At 32.6% G+C, this 17,198-nt stretch overlaps 2 protein-coding genes and 1 non-coding gene across 5 annotated transcripts; 1 reads left to right on the top strand and 2 right to left on the bottom strand.

Annotated features, from left to right (window-relative positions):
- Positions 1 to 755: 755 nt before the first annotated feature.
- On the bottom strand, positions 756 to 6,204 carry LOC137814262 (putative uridine kinase C227.14). 3 transcript variants are annotated; one of them, XR_011081627.1, is made up of 12 exons: positions 6,048 to 6,204; positions 5,805 to 5,902; positions 5,554 to 5,597; positions 4,258 to 4,335; positions 3,528 to 3,720; positions 3,062 to 3,092; positions 2,923 to 2,981; positions 2,623 to 2,696; positions 1,904 to 1,990; positions 1,220 to 1,481; positions 1,091 to 1,119; positions 756 to 984 (listed from the first exon to the last, which is right to left on the bottom strand). XR_011081627.1 is itself a non-coding variant. In XM_068616888.1 (12 exons), exons 1-12 carry the CDS (start codon positions 6,109 to 6,111, stop codon positions 898 to 900), a joined length of 906 nt encoding a protein of 301 aa, XP_068472989.1. In that variant the 5' UTR covers positions 6,112 to 6,178; the 3' UTR covers positions 756 to 897. The 3 variants fall into 3 exon arrangements, 1 of the variants encoding a protein (XP_068472989.1); XR_011081626.1 differs by having other exon boundaries at positions 1,844 to 1,990; positions 6,048 to 6,178; XM_068616888.1 differs by having other exon boundaries at positions 1,220 to 1,281; positions 6,048 to 6,178.
- A 17-nt stretch (positions 6,205 to 6,221) lies between these two features.
- TRNAD-GUC (transfer RNA aspartic acid (anticodon GUC)) lies at positions 6,222 to 6,293 on the top strand. Its single transcript has one exon. It is a non-coding gene; the product is annotated as a tRNA-Asp (tRNA).
- Positions 6,294 to 6,807: 514 nt separating this feature from the next.
- Positions 6,808 to 11,916, bottom strand: LOC137814263 (F-box/LRR-repeat protein 17-like). The gene is made up of 11 exons (XM_068616889.1): positions 11,248 to 11,916; positions 10,875 to 10,976; positions 10,234 to 10,378; positions 9,928 to 10,112; positions 8,931 to 9,035; positions 8,433 to 8,530; positions 8,133 to 8,350; positions 7,980 to 8,046; positions 7,782 to 7,867; positions 7,489 to 7,587; positions 6,808 to 7,174 (listed from the first exon to the last, which is right to left on the bottom strand). Exons 1-11 carry the CDS (start codon positions 11,871 to 11,873, stop codon positions 7,109 to 7,111), a joined length of 1,797 nt encoding a protein of 598 aa, XP_068472990.1. The 5' UTR covers positions 11,874 to 11,916; the 3' UTR covers positions 6,808 to 7,108.
- Positions 11,917 to 17,198: the final 5,282 nt, after the last annotated feature.

Below are 17,198 nucleotides of genomic sequence, written 5' to 3' on the forward strand. Positions count from 1 at the left end.
AGTTGCAATCAGCAGTAACGCGTCAACAGTGGTGGCAGGAGTGACAACGAGTGTGTGACGGCGGCAGCACTACACAACAACGCAAGTTGGACGAATAGGTTCAAGTTGAGTAGGGTGCCTAGGTTAAAGTTTTGTTCTAATTGTTTGGTTTGGGTCGGGTTATATGGAACAACCCCTTTCTTCAAAAAAATAAAAGCACAATATTGGAACCCCCAGGAAAATAAAAAGCGAAGAAGATTAGGATTGACTAGTATTTTAACTCGTCGTTAAGTCGGGTCTCGCATGAGAGCACCAAGCCAACACGGCAGCCATGAGCCACCGTGCAAAACCTGATTCACCACCGTCATGTTGTGGCGGCCGACGAAAAGTCGACCACCAAAATCTACATCCGCAATGACAGTCATGACTGCTTTTCAATGACGCTGCTTCTGAGAAAAATATTATTGCAAACCACAAGTTATGTGTAACTTGTAATGCATGATTATCCACATCCCGTAGGTAATCATCTCAGCCATTCTTTCACAATTTTTATTTTTATTTTTTCTGTTGAGGTTATATATTTTTAGTCGAAGGGACAGAACACGAGAGCAGTTATTTGAGATCCCCCGACACACCCAAAATCAGAGCCAGCATTGGCTTTCATGTCATGTCTAACAGGTACTTGGACCCACTGCCAAAATATGTCAGGTAGGCTATGGATAATTTTTAGGAACGGTTAAGATAATTTTAGTAAGGCTGAGGAAAAAAATTAAAAATGCACTAAAATCTGTTGTGTAATAATAATTAAAAAAAATCAGTTTGTTTGACTCTGAAAAATCAATTCTTTTATTAAAGAAAGCCCTTCGAAGGTTTTTCATAATACTCTCCTTGGGCTTGACTTGGCGCAAAACAGATTCCTCAGAAATCAACTGACTTGATAACTATATCAGCATTTTTCTTGGACTTCATTATAAGTTCTGCGTTGAGCCTGTCGTTGTTCTCTATCTGCATCATGAGATTTAGTGATGCATGCAAGTGTGTCACTCAGTGCCAACAAAATAAATCAAATATAAACAGAAAAATTAACATCACAAGTTGATGAGTAGTTTACCCGTTGTTTAGCAATATCTGGAGGTTTGCCTATAGATGGAGAAGGAGACATTAATCACAAGTACATTCAAATGCCCTCCTTACGGAGGAAACTGATATAGTATATTGGGGAAAAGTACAAGGTAAATACCAGTTGAAATATGCCTCTTTAAAACTCGCTGCATAGCTTTGTCAATGTCAATATCAATAAACCTAGAAAAGAATAAGAACAAACAAATTATAAAAAAAAGGATATCCTTGACAATTCTCTTAAGTTCAAAAGCAGAAATCGCTATCAGATTAGGTTGCAGCTTTCTTGATTCATGTAAAGCCATTTTCTACAGATCTTGAAATTGCCCAACTGTCATTCTAGAACATAAACCACCAGTCCCAGTCTTATAGATTATGTAGATCTGAAACAAAATGCAGAAAAATGAACAGCATAAAACAGTGACCGGGACTAGAATTCGCTACTTAAAGATTTTAGTGAACTCTTTCAACAAATGGTGCAGCTAGAAAGGCAAATAGTCATGCCAAAACAATTATACTAAACTATGTATCCCAATTAATTTCTATCCCAAGGCATTTGTATCTTCATGGGCTTCGGAAACCAAAGATCTAGCTAGTAACAATAATGACATGCATGAAACAAGCACAATTAATGATCGGCTGAATATTGTGGTTCAGTAACATACAATTGTCTTTCACAAGAACAATTTTCACAAAAGAATTTTCAAGCAGTAATTTTCAACACCTGAACATACAAGTTTCAAACCTATAAAGATCAACGGGAAGTATACGAAGACATATGTGCCTTGGTAAAATCAATACTTGCCATTTCTCGTCAAACAAAGATGATATCTCCTTCCATACCCCATCTTCCAAGAGCAAATAGTTACCTTCTACAATAACAACCTTGTGCCTAAACAAAGGAAGAATATAAAGAAATATGTTCATGCAGTATATCAACATATCCGAAATAACAGACAATGTAAAGTAGTAACAACTTTTAAATCAATAACCTTGATTTGTGAAAAGACGTCTAATTGGGGATTTGGGGATAAGCAAAGAAATAAGAGTACAAGTCTTACAGAAAAACTTCCCAATACAAGATATTGTTGCCTTTAGCATTAATATTACAAGTTATCAATAACATAATGATCAACAAAACTATTGAAACTAAAGACTGCCCGAGGCTTAATCTGTCAGAATTGTTATACATGTAGTACACTATCATAAAGTTAAATTATATTTGGTACATTTTCTCAACAGAAAGTTCTTGAATATGTAGACTTTCACTTGATCTTCTGCTTAAAAAATAGTTACTATATCTTGGACTTCGTAAAAAATTCAAACATAGACACAATTATGTCATCCGGTGGAGAATCTGATTATTCCCTGTCAAACTTTATCCTCTAACCTCATTAATGACGACAATTTCTCTCTAAATGTTAGCTTTAAAATATTTATCTTTCATCATTTGCTTTTGTTCAATATAAAATTATAATGTGTCAAATTATTAAAATAACCACATTTCAATATTAAAATACTCACTGAAGGTTCACAAAGATATCATCTTCCACTGGGTCCCCAACACCATGGTCAAATGATGGTACAGAAACTGATCCCTAAAGATTTTGTTTCACCAAAATGCAAAAGAAAAAAGGAGATTAGAACTCCATCATGTCAAGGAATTGATGCTAACTGTTCTTTCTGTGTATCCCAATTTTCCCACAGAATTAGCCCATAGAGATAATCCACATAATTTGAGCTAGAAAAAGGTTATGGTCATGAACCAATTCTAAAGTTTCCAAACCTGCTGATAATAATGCCACTAATAATGATAAATCTTACATCAATTTTTAGATTCTTGAGACATGTGAGAAGTCGCAATGGATTGAATGTCCAGGGAGCTGATATACCAATTGAAAGATCAGTGATTTTCTGATGAATACAATTTCTGGAACTAACGACTAATAAAAAAGTACCATACCTCCCCTTCTGGCATGTGCTTCCTCAGGATTCTATTATCAAAAAATCAGTCAGAATGTCAGAATTATAATTCCTCATGCTATCGACAATAAATAAGGACCTCATTTCACATGTATTTATACAGTTTACTACATGTAGTTAACTCTAGAACTTTTATTTTTATTTTTTTGTAAGGTGACTAGTTCATGGTCTAATCTTCCAATAATGTGTAAGTAGCATCACAACCCCAAAGGAAAGAGATCAATAAGAAAAATACATGACATGTGCACATCCCACAACCTTTTGAATACTTTGTCAAATGGAAAATGACAAAAGATCACCCACTTATTGCCCTTTCAAGTACAACTGGTTTGACTGTACGCTCTAACTAGTCAACTCTAGATCATCACTAAAACAATGAAATGAACCTGGTATAACATTTCACATGGATAACAACAAAAAATGTTGAGCAGCAGAAGGACACTAACCTCCATTGCATCTAGTTCAGAACGATAAAGATGAAAACCATCCATAGGAACCACAATCGCAACATCTGGAGGTTGCACCTTAGAGTCAAAGGAAGAAGCTTTCTCTAGCCAAAGTTTGTTTATGCGTCTGGCTACTTCATGTGCTACAGTGCTTTTTCCAGCACCCGGAGGACCGGCCAGGCCAACTAAAAGCCTATGCAAGTATCACAGAAAGCATGACTATCATGATTAAAAAAGGAGGGCACAAAAGGATGGCATAATTATTTGATGCTTGATTATATCTTCTACTTCACAAACTTCACCATTCCCACCCCCACGACCCATAAAAAAATATAGTAGAGGAGGGCGCTGTAACCAGTTCATTAGATTTAATATAATAAATAAATTGCCAAATATAGGATAGCACAAGACACACATTTAATTGAAGATAACATCTAGTGCAGAATGGCAATCAGATAAGTAATATAGCAGTTTGCACAACCTAACCAAGGCTTTCACAATGACAGAATTTGGTGATTCATGAGTTAAAGGTTAAGGTATAAATGGCAGTATGGCTACGACAGTCACATAATACTTCAAAATCATGCAGTGAATAGTAAGATACGACAGAAAATTGGTGGAGTGTACACATTTAATGATGCAACATGATGAAGGATATACATCATTCTGTACAATCGCAGCATCACTCAGAATAACTTCTGTTTATGTAATTCCACAAACAATAACTTACTTGTGATTAGGATTTGGTGACAGTAGCACCAAAGGCAGAAGTCTTGCAACCAATGCATCATATAACTCATCAACACGACTGCACAGTACAAGAACCAGAAGTAACAAAATTAACTCAATTCAGACAATCTATCCATAGCTTTTTCTACCACAAAAAAACTACGTAGCCAAATTTTAATGCTATGTTCATCTTTGTGTACTGCCTTTTACGGGTTCACCCAAGCAGTTTTCCCTGAGAAATCAACTGCTCTGTATATTGTAATTAAGCTCAACATGCTTGATGAATATGCAAGAGAACTTGATAGAGAGCTTAATGAATAAACAACTTTTGTTATTGATCAGCAAAAAACTGCTATAAAAAAATGGAAAGTTCATTTACATACAAAGATAAAATACAGAATGAGAAAGAATAACTAACTGATTATGTTTTACTATCAATGATTGAGAACTAACAATAGAAAAACTACCTCATTCTGTTTTACTATGGATGATTGAAAACTAACTTTAGATAAGATCCCCCCACAAGCTGGGAATTGATGTTTGACATTCCCAGATTGGAGTGAAATGTGCAAAATCAGCAGGTAATAAAGCCTTTATGTGGACACCAGTTAACTGAAGATATGAAGAAACTGATAACAGTTTGAGTAAACCCGAGTTGACCTTTTTTTGAACAATATGACAATAAGTTTCAATGTGCTTTGTTCTTTCATGAAAAATGAGATTGGCAGTGATATAGAGAGGAGAATACATCAGCCACTAAAAATTCACATGTTGTGGTAGCAAGGACACAATATTTGGCCTCATAGGAACTACCAGAAACTGTTTCTTGTTTCTTGGACCACCATGAAACGAGGGATGATCCTAGATACACCGCAAAACCAATCACTGATCCGCAAGTGTCATGGCACCCAGACCAGTCTAAAAGACTTGAACTGAGTATGATTGTCGTTAGAGAAATATATATACCTAAACCAGGAGCATTCTTGAGATACGATAATATGAAAAGCTGCTTGTTGATGAGCAGAAATGGGGGAGTCAATGAATGACTTAGATATGTTGCACTATATAGGAAATACGAGGTCAAGTAGTGATAAGGTAAAACATTCTATCAATCATACAACAATATGGAGATGGATCAGCGAGAGCACTGCCGGAAGCTTGATGTAGCAATAGTCAATTTGGGAGCTCAAAGGTTTAGCACCAAGAAGCCAGTATCAATGAGAATTTCTAGTGCACACTTGCATTGATAAATATGAAGATTAAAAAACATCAAAGTATATCACGAAAGACGTTATACCTTCCCTCGACAACGTGAATGTGTTCTTTTTCAGCGGATAAAACCTGGCAGAGCAAACAACGGTACCAAACATATTAACAAGGAATGCAGCGCCAACACTCTAATGAAAACTTGCGTGCTTTTGAAATCTCCGACAAACAAACATCTTATTTTTAAATGACATGAAAACTCGGTTTAATAAATCAATTCTCATTTGCAAATCATTCTGGTGGTGTATTTGAAGTTTTCGATTGCAAAACTGAATTCTGAACCTTATAGAGAGAGCTCTTCCTCGTTGGAAGTGACAGCTGCACAAACTGGCTAGAGCGTGCGATGGACAGTGAACACGGATTCCGATCGCGATTCTCCACTACTCTCAGTAGCAAAGGTTCAGCGTGATGCGAAATAAGAAGGAAGATTGAAGTAGTGCGCGGTTAGAGTAAAACGAGGAGGGAATGTGATGGGAAATTTCCGTTACGAAATCAGAATCGTATAAGGATTACATAGAAGCATACCTGCCGAAGCACGAGCCTGGGTCCAATACCCTCTTGCCGTCGTTGAAGAGAAAGTTGCTTCCATTTACGGATTTCAAACGCCTTCAACCGTATAGCAATCACACTACATCACAGTTTTCATATGAGTACTTGATTATAAGTTAACTAAGTTTTGTTTGAAAATCTTAACATCAAGTCGTTGTAGTATAGTGGTAAGTATTTCCGCCTGTCACGCGGACGACCCGGGTTCGATCCCCGGCAACGGCGTTTATTTTTAAATGAGTTAGACTTTTTTAAATATGGTGTTTTGTCAAACTAATACATAATTTGACATCAAATAACATACATTTTACAATCCATTATAATAATATTTTTAATTAATTAAAACAATAATTTATTAGTGTATTTATTTGTGGTGTTAAAGTATCACCATCTTAAATATTAATCAAAATATTATTTTTGCTTTTATCATATCAAATCCTTTTAAACTTTTTTACTTATCTTTAAAAAACTATTTCATTTTAATCTCAACAAAATTTTAAAAACGAGTTTAATATACTTTGGAAGACAAGGAACTCAACAAGTAATACAATTTTATATAAACTAAAATTGTAACATCACCAAATAAAATAATTATGAAATTTTAAAATTAACAAAAAATAACCTTATATAATAAAGATAGAAATCAAATCATATACATTTTTAGTGATAGATACATATATATATATATATATATATATATATATATGACCAGTTATACCACAGCTATATTGGCAGCAGCTCCAGATGAATAGAGGGTAATTTTATTTGAAAAAATTAACGGAAATTAATGACAGACCTCTGAGGTGACTAATCATAAGCGATAACAACAACTAGTGAAAATTCACAGCTCTCGCCTTCTATAATAACATAGGTACAATTCAACAGTCAAACTTGAACTGTTTCGTGCCTACTAGAGTTTAAATAACATACAAATACATGCACAAGTAAATTATGTATACGCTAAAATCAGTCTAAAAGGGTGTCATTAATCCAATAAGCAATCCTCGACTCTCCATTTTATTTATCTACATCCTGTCTTCTCAATCCAGGAGCACGTTACAAAGTCGTCCCTTTTTTCTACTTCGCTTCGTTTCTTCATCGGGCGACTGCACATTTTTAAAAAATTATGTTAGAAAAATGAACTATAAGCTGAGGTATTCAAGTCCAAAATAAAATCATCCTATGCAACAGTACAACGCATAGCACAAGTTAAAAAATCCAAGCAAGTTTGAATCCCATTTCCATTATGTGGGATGAAGAAAAAAAACGAATGACTTTGCGTAACGTGACAAAAGGTCACTGGCCACTGGCCACTGTGCGTGAAGGGGATAGCTTCCTAGTTAGCATTCATCTATTTAGCAGAATAACAAATGACACCAAATTATTCTAAAACATGATCTGCTATTTCTTTCAGCTTTACCTCAGTATTGTCTAAATGAGGGACCCGAACCCTTTTGGAGCCATTAGGTAAACGCTTACAAGTTGAAGGGTTTTCCAAATCAGTAAAAGCATTGCAAACCTGCATACAAATCACAACCACGAATACAAAGGTACATTTGAGTTAGAAAATGAAGAATTTCAGAAACCCGGGTAAGCATGTTTTATTCATTTAGGGAATTTATTTCTTCACATTTACTGACAACTGAAGCTTCCATCTTAAAAGGCCAATGGAACTATAAAATTATGTAGAAAATATCCTAGCTGTTTCGATACCTGACTTTGGATAGCCCCTGTTAACATGTCGTGACAACCAGATGCATGCACATTTTCTAAACTAGGGCACTGAAGCAACAGTCTCTCTGTACAAAAGAAAATGGTAAAAAAGGATGAAACAACTTTTTAAGGAAATCCCTAATGTTGCATCAATTTTTCAGCTGATAATGGCAATAGAACGGGGTGTGAAAATATTACCTGGATGCAAATTTCTACAAGAATTTAGATTCAAATCCTTGAGTTGAGTGCAGTTTAAATATAAGGCCTGTATATTAATTCAAAATAAGAAATTCCAATATTAGAAGCGTGAGAAACATGCTCAATAAACTTGCTCAGTTAAATAAAACTTACATCCAAGCCCGAACATCCCCATAAACTAAGTTTCTTTAAACAGCTGTGTTTGATGATTAGCTTTTGGTTTGTAAGGTGTAGATTAGTAATAGATGTCTTCTGTGGTTTGTGGTTATTTTCATCAGCAATTGGATTGTGAGAATCGGGTTCACATATTGTCATGCCACAGTCCATAATTTCAATATGTGGCAATTGAGCCGTAGCAAATTGAATGCCACCTGGAACGTAAGATAAAACAGTTAAGGTAGAAATAAACCAAATGAAAGTTGGTAAATCAATTGAGTATAAAACAGTGATTACTTGAAGTCACATTAGGGCAAACAGCTAGAAGGAGTCTTGTCAATGTTTCAGAGAACACATTGCAAATCATGCTAATGCCACTGTCACTGACGCTGGATCTGTTATACAAGTTAAACCGTTAAAACAAACTTCTTGAACAGGCAACACAGTCACATGCTCAACATCCAATAACATTGGTCACTTCTATGTCAATTGACTAATTTCAAAAACATTGACCAATCTAAAGACTAGTTTATACTGTAACATCAATCATTCTCCATTACCAATAACCAATCTAACAACTAATTGACCAGTGGTTGTACACATTTAGACTAAAGACAGGAGTTGGCCGAAGAGGATCCATTTTGGTCACTCCTCCCCTATTCAAGCATGCAGTACTATTCACTTCTATATAAAATGTACTGTATCGAGTTGCAACAGACCTTTAAGTTTTTTCCATTTTCTAAGGCGTATGCACTTTCAGGACATTGAAGGAAACTAGAATGGAAGCACACATACCCACTGAGATCAAGCAATTCCAGATTTGGATAGCTTGAGGCAATGGCAGCGACAGATGCATCAGTAACTTCAGATCCAAAAACGAGTGAAAGCATTCGCAGGCCCCTAATTAACAGAACCAAGAAAACTTTGTCAAGGCAAATATTGCGACAGCTACTATTCAAATATAACCTATGACGCATAGATATGATACATTTATCAAATATCATACACGTCTGATATGACAATATGATTATCGTAAAAAGGCATAGCATATTATATACACATATAATGTCTTTAAATATGTATAAAAAATTATGAAACATAATAAATAAATATATAATTTTAATTTTGCAAATTCAAATTAAAAGCATTTCTATACATTAGTCTATAACTTAGAAAAAATAAAAATTACAAATCACTATCATCATAAATTACTTCCTATTCTCTACAAATAGGAATAGTACCACGTTCATTCCTTTCTTGAGATCGAGAGGGGAGTTACTGCTTTTGAATCAATGGAGAGTAATGGTTCAATGTTTTTTATATTATACATGCTTTTATATCTTGCATGTAGCTAGCTACCAGATTTTCATACCTTTTTTAAGGGCTGCGAGATACTTAACAAATATGTATCAGTAAAACATCCAAAAATATTAGTATCGGACACATTGAATTCATATATATATAACAGATTAAAGTGCTAGTCATTCATAGAATATACCAAACAAAAAATAAATGAGGATAGCAATTCCTCCTATAAATAGCGGGTGCTTATTAAAGAAACTTTTGGGGAAACAAAAATATATATTTCATAAAAATTATTAACTACGTATGTTTATAATGCAAAAAAACATGACAACAACTACAGATGAAATAAACCAGTGCTCATTCTCAGCATGTCTAATACAAACTTAAGGTGACATTAACATTGGCGATACTTATGGATTATGGTATAAAGGTTAAATCCACTTAAACAATTGGAAAAGGAGGCCAGCAATCCTAGACTTAAACAAACCTCAACTGAGCAGCAGTAAGAGCGAGCACAGCAGCATGAGAAAGTTGCATTGAATATATACGTATGTTTTGCAACCTAGGGCAACTTCTTCCCAAACCTTCAACCATGGTTGCAAGATCAGTGCTGTCCTTTTCTCGTTGAGAAAACATCAATGAAATCTCTCTCAACTGAGGACAATTAAAAACCTACCATTTCAGAGCATCAGTTAGTAACCAGAATTCACTCTAAGGCTAAGATCAAAGGGATATATCAAATTCAGAAATTGAGCATATCGCACAGAATTAAAAGATAGAAAAGTAATATTACCATCTTAGAAAGAGAGTACAGATCCGACAGCCAAATGGTAGAAAGACTAGAAGAACAAAGAAGGAAGCCTCCAAGGTTAGAACAACCTTCCATCTTAAGGCTTTTGAGACTCTTTTTATCGGCAACAAATCGACCTAACTCACTCCTGCATTGTTAAAGTTGCAGGACAGGCAAAGTTAATCGGTAAAGAGAAGCATCATATAGTTAAGTTTGCATATTTCCATATTACTACAAATTGTTTATAGCCTGTTTCGATACCTTTCAAAACTATCGTTCTAAAATGTATTTAAAGCTCAGTTTTTTATATTATTTCTTTCAATGTCGCTCCTCTCGATCAACCAAATCTAAAACAAAAGAACCTTAAGGATTTACAAACACAAACTTAATTAATCAATCCACTACTAATACCAAATCTACAATTGTTAACTTTAATAAAACTCAAAATCTGATTCCAAAACCCTATTTAGAATTCAAGTTATATATAATTTTGTCTCATTGAACCAAGCCAGAATCACGTGTTCACCACTTGTAAAATTTCACCTTACACAAGCTGAAAAATCTACTGTTCAACAACTAAAAAAAAACACTTTTCATGGAAAACAAAGAACATATAAATAAAAGGGTTAGAAAGTTAAAAATACCCGGTGATTCGATTGACTGCAGAATCAGAAACCGAAATCTCCAAGAATGCCAAATTAGGGCACGAAAATGCAATGCAAGCCAGCATCGTCGAATCCACATCACTGCAACATCAAAAAACACAGTTTACAATATCAAGTTAATACAAATTATTTTACATTTTGTTAATTATAAGCACGATACTCTTTGATAGTTGTCCAAATTATAGTATGGTGTCCTTTGGAACAGACATTTTCTTCCGATTAATAAAATCACAACTTATGGATTCCAAAAGATCTTGCAACTCAGTGCAGACATAAATGAATCGATATTTCAAATTACACTGATCGATTTTCATTACTTCAGATAAGTTAAAGAAATAAATAGAACTCAGACCTTTCCATTACAAGAGAGAGATTTACAATCCCCGGACACTTCTGCAACATCGACGCCACGAAACCCACCTGAACACTCGCCGGAACCCTAAGATTTAACTCCTCCGCTGCCTTCCACAAACTCCTCGTCATATCCCTCCAGCCTCTGGACACCTTAGCCGCCGTTAGGAGCCCCGACGGCGGAAGCCTCCTAAGTATGTCCCAAAGAACATTCCCCGGCAACCCAGACGAATCAAGATCATCCTCTTGGGACCACACAGAGGTGCACTCCGATGGATCGAGTCCGCAGGCTTCTTCGTGATCAAAGGAGAGAGCGCGACGGGGCTGGAGAGCAGAGCGGCGGGCGGCGGAGACAGATATAGAGGAAGGAGCGGATGCCACCACGGAGAGAGAGGAGTGGGAAGGGGTGGCGGAGGAGGAAGTGGCGGGGTTCCCGACGGTGCAGACATGGCCCTTCTTAGGGAGACCGCAACGACCGCAATTGTAGCTACCGCGTTTCTTGCCGAACTTTGCTTGGGAAGAGGCGGCGTGGGAAGGTGTGGGGTGAAATTGTTGCATGGTGTGAATTCTGTGAAGTAAGGTATCTTGGGAGAGACAGACACAGTGGAGGTCTTGAGATGTTAACATAAAAACAATGGTTTAGAGCGGGAGAGTTCGCGCCATATTTATTTCCCTCCTCTTCTTTGTTTTACTTTTTCTAAGGGGTATTCAGTCTAGTTCCAAAAATAATAAAAAATCTTATCTGTATTTAAATCCGATTATGTTTCTTATTACTGTATTTATAGTTTTAACATTCTCTCCTATAAAAAAATTACATAATTTTATATCTAAATATTATAATACAGATTTTTATTATATTTTGTGCGAACAAAAATATATTATAAAATACAATACAATCACATAATATTAAAATAATATAATATAAGATATGTATATTTACTTTTTTGCAAAAATAATGTTAAAAGAATTATGTGGTAGTTATTTTTTAAAGATAAATTATTTATTTGTTTTTGAAATAAAAAAGTTTTTCAATTACTTATCTTATTAAAAAAAATATAGTTATGAAAGCATAAAATTATTTAATTCAAAGATAATATTAAAAGAAAATATCAAATAATGTATATTTTTATATTATAAATGTAATTTTATATTTATTATAATTTTTTAAATATAGAGTTAAGTTAATTTATATTTATATTTTCATATTTACATTACACTATAACATCTTCTCTCTTTTTTCTTTTTAAGATAATCATTCTCGTAGTCACTTTCAATACTTTCTTATGTATATTTTAAATTGGTATCAATTTCATAAATTCTAAATTTTCTTTTAATTACTCTCCCCTTAATAAAACTTTATATAATCATAAAAAAGTTTTTAAATCTAGTTTTGTACTCTTTTTCCATTTATTCTAAATGTCTTTTTAAGACTTATTTATAGGAACTAATAAATATAATACAAATATTTTTAATAACATAATTATAGTATTTCCTAACTTTTACTGTTTTTAATCTTATTTGGTATAAATTCATAAGTATAAATTAATTCAATATTAAATAAAAAATAAATATAGGTATTGATAACAGTTGACTTTAATTAAACTCAATTTTTAATTTAATTTTATAAAGATATATATTACATATTAAAGATATTTACTGCATAACTATTATTATAGCACTTTATTGTATTATTGTATTTATTATTATTATAGCACTTTTTTAAACAGAGTATTAATTATTGTATTTATTAAATATAATATATTAATTAAATTTAATAACTAAAATGTAAATAGATTAAATATATAACATTTTTTCATAAACTCAATATATAAATATACTGAGGTTAAAAAAGACCAAATCATTTTTTAATGCTTCAAATTATTACACATTTACTCGTTGAAACGATATAAACTAATATACAACTATATATCTATTAACATTTTAATATAAAATATATTACATCATATTCATAAATTGAATTTATTTATTGTTTAATTCCTTTCAAGGATACTTTTTAGGTCTTGACCAATATTCTTAAATTTATTTAAAAATTCTTTGTGTCTAAAATGTTGAAAGTTACAGACAAAGAAAAGTATTAGTAAGTAAAATAATATATAGATCGCTTTTAAGTTTTTATTTCGTTTTTATATTAGATAATTAAGATTTTTTTTTTTTCATTCTTTATTTTAAGCTCTTTTTTTTTAAGTTTTGTATCTGTTGATATCAATTCTCTTCTTTTTAATGATAAAGACCGGAAGAAAAAAAACATTTTGATTTCAAGTGTATATATTGATTGTTAGTTAGATCATTATATAACATATTGTTATGATCTTTCAAACAAGATATGACCTATTTCATTCTAATCACATCACAAATCATGATTATACTTGTTAAAGTTAGAGGATACCAACACTTCTTTGTTTACAAGTATATCAATGTCTTCACTTAATTATTATATTTTGTAGGAGTTAAAGTGAACTATGGTAGTTTGTTGAACCTTCCTTGTCATTCGTTAACGAGAAACACTCTTGCAACTTTGAAGGTGAAATTTTGCTATTAATAAGATATATTGCATAAAATATATTTTATCTTTTGAGTTTCATCAAAATCTGTTTGTATAAGGTCAAACATATGTCTGGACATCAACAAATCTCCTTTCATGGGAACTAATTCACGCTCATTGTCACTAGAAGAATATTCACGTGAAGAAGACGAAAAAGAATGTCCCAAACACACATCCACATTATCCATAATCATCATAGACCTTTTGTTTGGATATGCACAAGCAATATTTCTAAAATTAAAGCACTTAAAACATTTTCTCCCTTAATTTTTTCTGGAATTTTGGGAGACAATGAAGAAAACGATGGATTAAAGGGTCTAGAACAAGAAGAATATTTATGAGGTCTTGTAATATTATTTATCATGTCCTTAAAAAGAAGTTACTTCATTGATTGTTTTGTTTTTCCATGAGGACAAGTGAGATGTTCACTTGTTGTAGGAACTTCACCTCTTAAGTTGTAATTCCACCATAGTATCTTGGTTTATGTTTTCCTTTGTAGTCTTATGTTTATGAAGTTCTATTATGTGTTAAATATATTCATTTAAGGCATTCAAAAACATTTCCATGTTATGCTTCATTTTTTTTTTCTCAATTTCGCATGTAATGAAGAGAACTTTCATCTCTTCGTGGTACTTTACACGTTGTGACTTCCTTGACAACCTTTGGAGTTGAAGGATTAATTTTGTATGTAATAAGAGGGCACAAACATTTTTCTCAATCAAGCCTTCAAGGAAAACCAAGTGACAATTTTTAGTTTCATACTTTTAACCATATCACTTATGATTTGGTTCTGCCTTATTAAAGCATAACTTTTAAAATTTAAAGTAGCAATTTTAATTATATTAGGTCTACTAGGCCTATAAACAAATAAAATAGTTTAGGTAACGTGTCTAATTGCAAACATCTTCCTCCTTTTGCTCTTATTGTTTCCCTCCATAGTTATCATAGTCTCTCTTACTTTCACAATAGGAGAAAGTTATTGAATATCTTTTAATCACTCCATCTCTTATTTGATGCAATCCTAGCTTGCATCTTCATTTGTAGATCCTCTTTTTCATTGTTTTGATTTTAATATTTTCTACGGATAATGAAGACTATTGCGGAAACATGAAGAATTGTAGAAATTTGGAAGAGTTGAAAATTATGACGGTGAATCTAAGTGAGGTTAGGCCAACACTTAGTTTCTAGAGTGGGGTTAGGCCAACACTACTAGGAGGAGTCTAGAAATTTGTCTAGCAAGAAGACAATTATAAAGAGAACTTTGAACAAGTAAAAGTGTCTTAATTGGACAACATTTCATTACTCAAATTAAAGATAAAAATCATGTACAAGAGACTACTATTTATAGGAGAAAGTCTCTCAAAACCTCTCAAATGAGAGTGTGACAAGTGTCACCACCTTATTGGTGCAAATCCTATCCATTAAGGAGAAGACATGTGGAGCTTCATGTCTTCCTTGCCTACATTTCTATTGCACCCCTCTTTTGCTATTTTACAATCTACTTTCTTTTTTATTTACATCCATATCTACTTTGGCCCAAAATACAAGACCCAAAACTTTCTAACTACTCTACACAATTTTTACAAGGCTAAGAAGAATAAAAGACTTTACAATCTCTTTAATAAGTCTAAATTTTCGTCTATCATCTTAGCCGAAAGTTTCGAGGCCAGATGATTTTCATCATTATTTCTCTTTATCAGTCAGTTCTTTATATTCTTTCTTCTTGGTCAAGCCATTTTATTTTTTCTTTATGATCAAGTCTTTCTCTCATTTCTTTTTCTTCACAATTCAATCTATATCTTTCTTGGTATTCTTGATTCATCTTTTTGTATCTCTCTAGCTCAAGTTTAATATCTTTTATTTAGATACTAATTTTAACTTTTTTAGGATTCAAATGAGAACTACAAAACACCTACAAAAGAAAGAAGATGCAAAGAAAAATAGTTGTTGGTTCAATAAAAAAACACTCCGTTCTTAAAAGATGACGACACACTTTTATAAAGACACTAAATTAAGAGAACATACATTCAAATGAAATACATAGACAAACCACCAAAGCGGAGCGGGCTGGTCCGCATAACCCATATATATTAAAAATCTATAAATTTCTTTTTGTACCTCATAATTTTTTCACATAGCCTCATATTTTCAAAAATTATTCATTCCAAATTCTACAATTCAGAATATAAATTTGTATTATAGATTGTGTAAAATGGAATATTGTACAATCTAAAACACAAATTTTAACTTTCACATTCCGAAATTCAAGAAAAAATGTTCAATGAAAAGTGTCAAATGATGATTTGAGTATTTTTTTTTAGGTGTGGAGTGCAATAAAAAAAACATGGAGGTGCAAAAAGAAACCCCCCTCAATCCGTAATTCATAACACCTTCACAAAATTTGATAATGATTTTTTTAATATTTGATAGTATTTTTTTGTCTTTCCAACATAGATTGTATGGTTTTAATACTCATATGCAATAGTCAAATTTTGGTCTTTTTATAATAAAACTTAAGTATAATATTATATTATATATATATATATATATATATAATTCTATACTATTTTTCAAATTATAATAGTAATAATGTGTAAATTACCTTAAAAAAATAGTGACTTCTTTATTTTTGTTTTTAACACTTTAAGGTATTGATTTTCAATTTTTTCGTTGTCATATGAATTGTAAAGTATTCGCCAATTGGTTTTATAATTATTTCTTGTATTCTTATTTTATTTTCTACTATTTTATGCATATCCAGATTGAATTTCTAAAAGGTAATGAAATTAAAAGACGTGAACATTTATGTTTCGAAGTTTCAAATTAATTCAATAACAAGCTTATTTCAATACAATTCTTTCACGAAATTTTAACATTTTTGTTACTAAGAAAACTAAATAGCAAAGACATATACCTAAATGTAAGAACTCTTCAAGCATCCTTGGAAGACTTGAAAGAACTTCAAGTGTAACAGAATGACTGAAAAAAACTTCAAATTTTTTTTCAAGCTTTAAAAGAGAAATTTGAGAGGTACCAACTTCCAATAAAAGTTCCTTGGCGGAGAATATAGGAGAAGAATACTCCCATTTTTAAGTGACTTTGAAAAACAAGAAGACAAACTTTTAAGCGAGTTCAATTCTTATTCATTTTCAAAGTGTTTAGTATTCTTTCTTAAATCTTCGCTTGTTTGTTCCCTATGTGAGCACTTCCTTTTTTTGTCTTTGCCATAATTAATCAAGGAAAGCTTAACTTCAACTCAACAAGACCAAAACTCCACAATTGAATTCACCTTAAGAGGCCAACAAGTAACATCAACAAAGCTCAATTTAAATTGGTAAACTCAAATGGATTAAAATTGAAAAACTTCAAAGAGTAATTTTAAGGACTCA

Source organism: Phaseolus vulgaris, chromosome 1 (genome assembly GCF_000499845.2).
Source record: "Phaseolus vulgaris cultivar G19833 chromosome 1, P. vulgaris v2.0, whole genome shotgun sequence".
Lineage (NCBI taxonomy): Eukaryota > Viridiplantae > Streptophyta > Magnoliopsida > Fabales > Fabaceae > Phaseolus > Phaseolus vulgaris.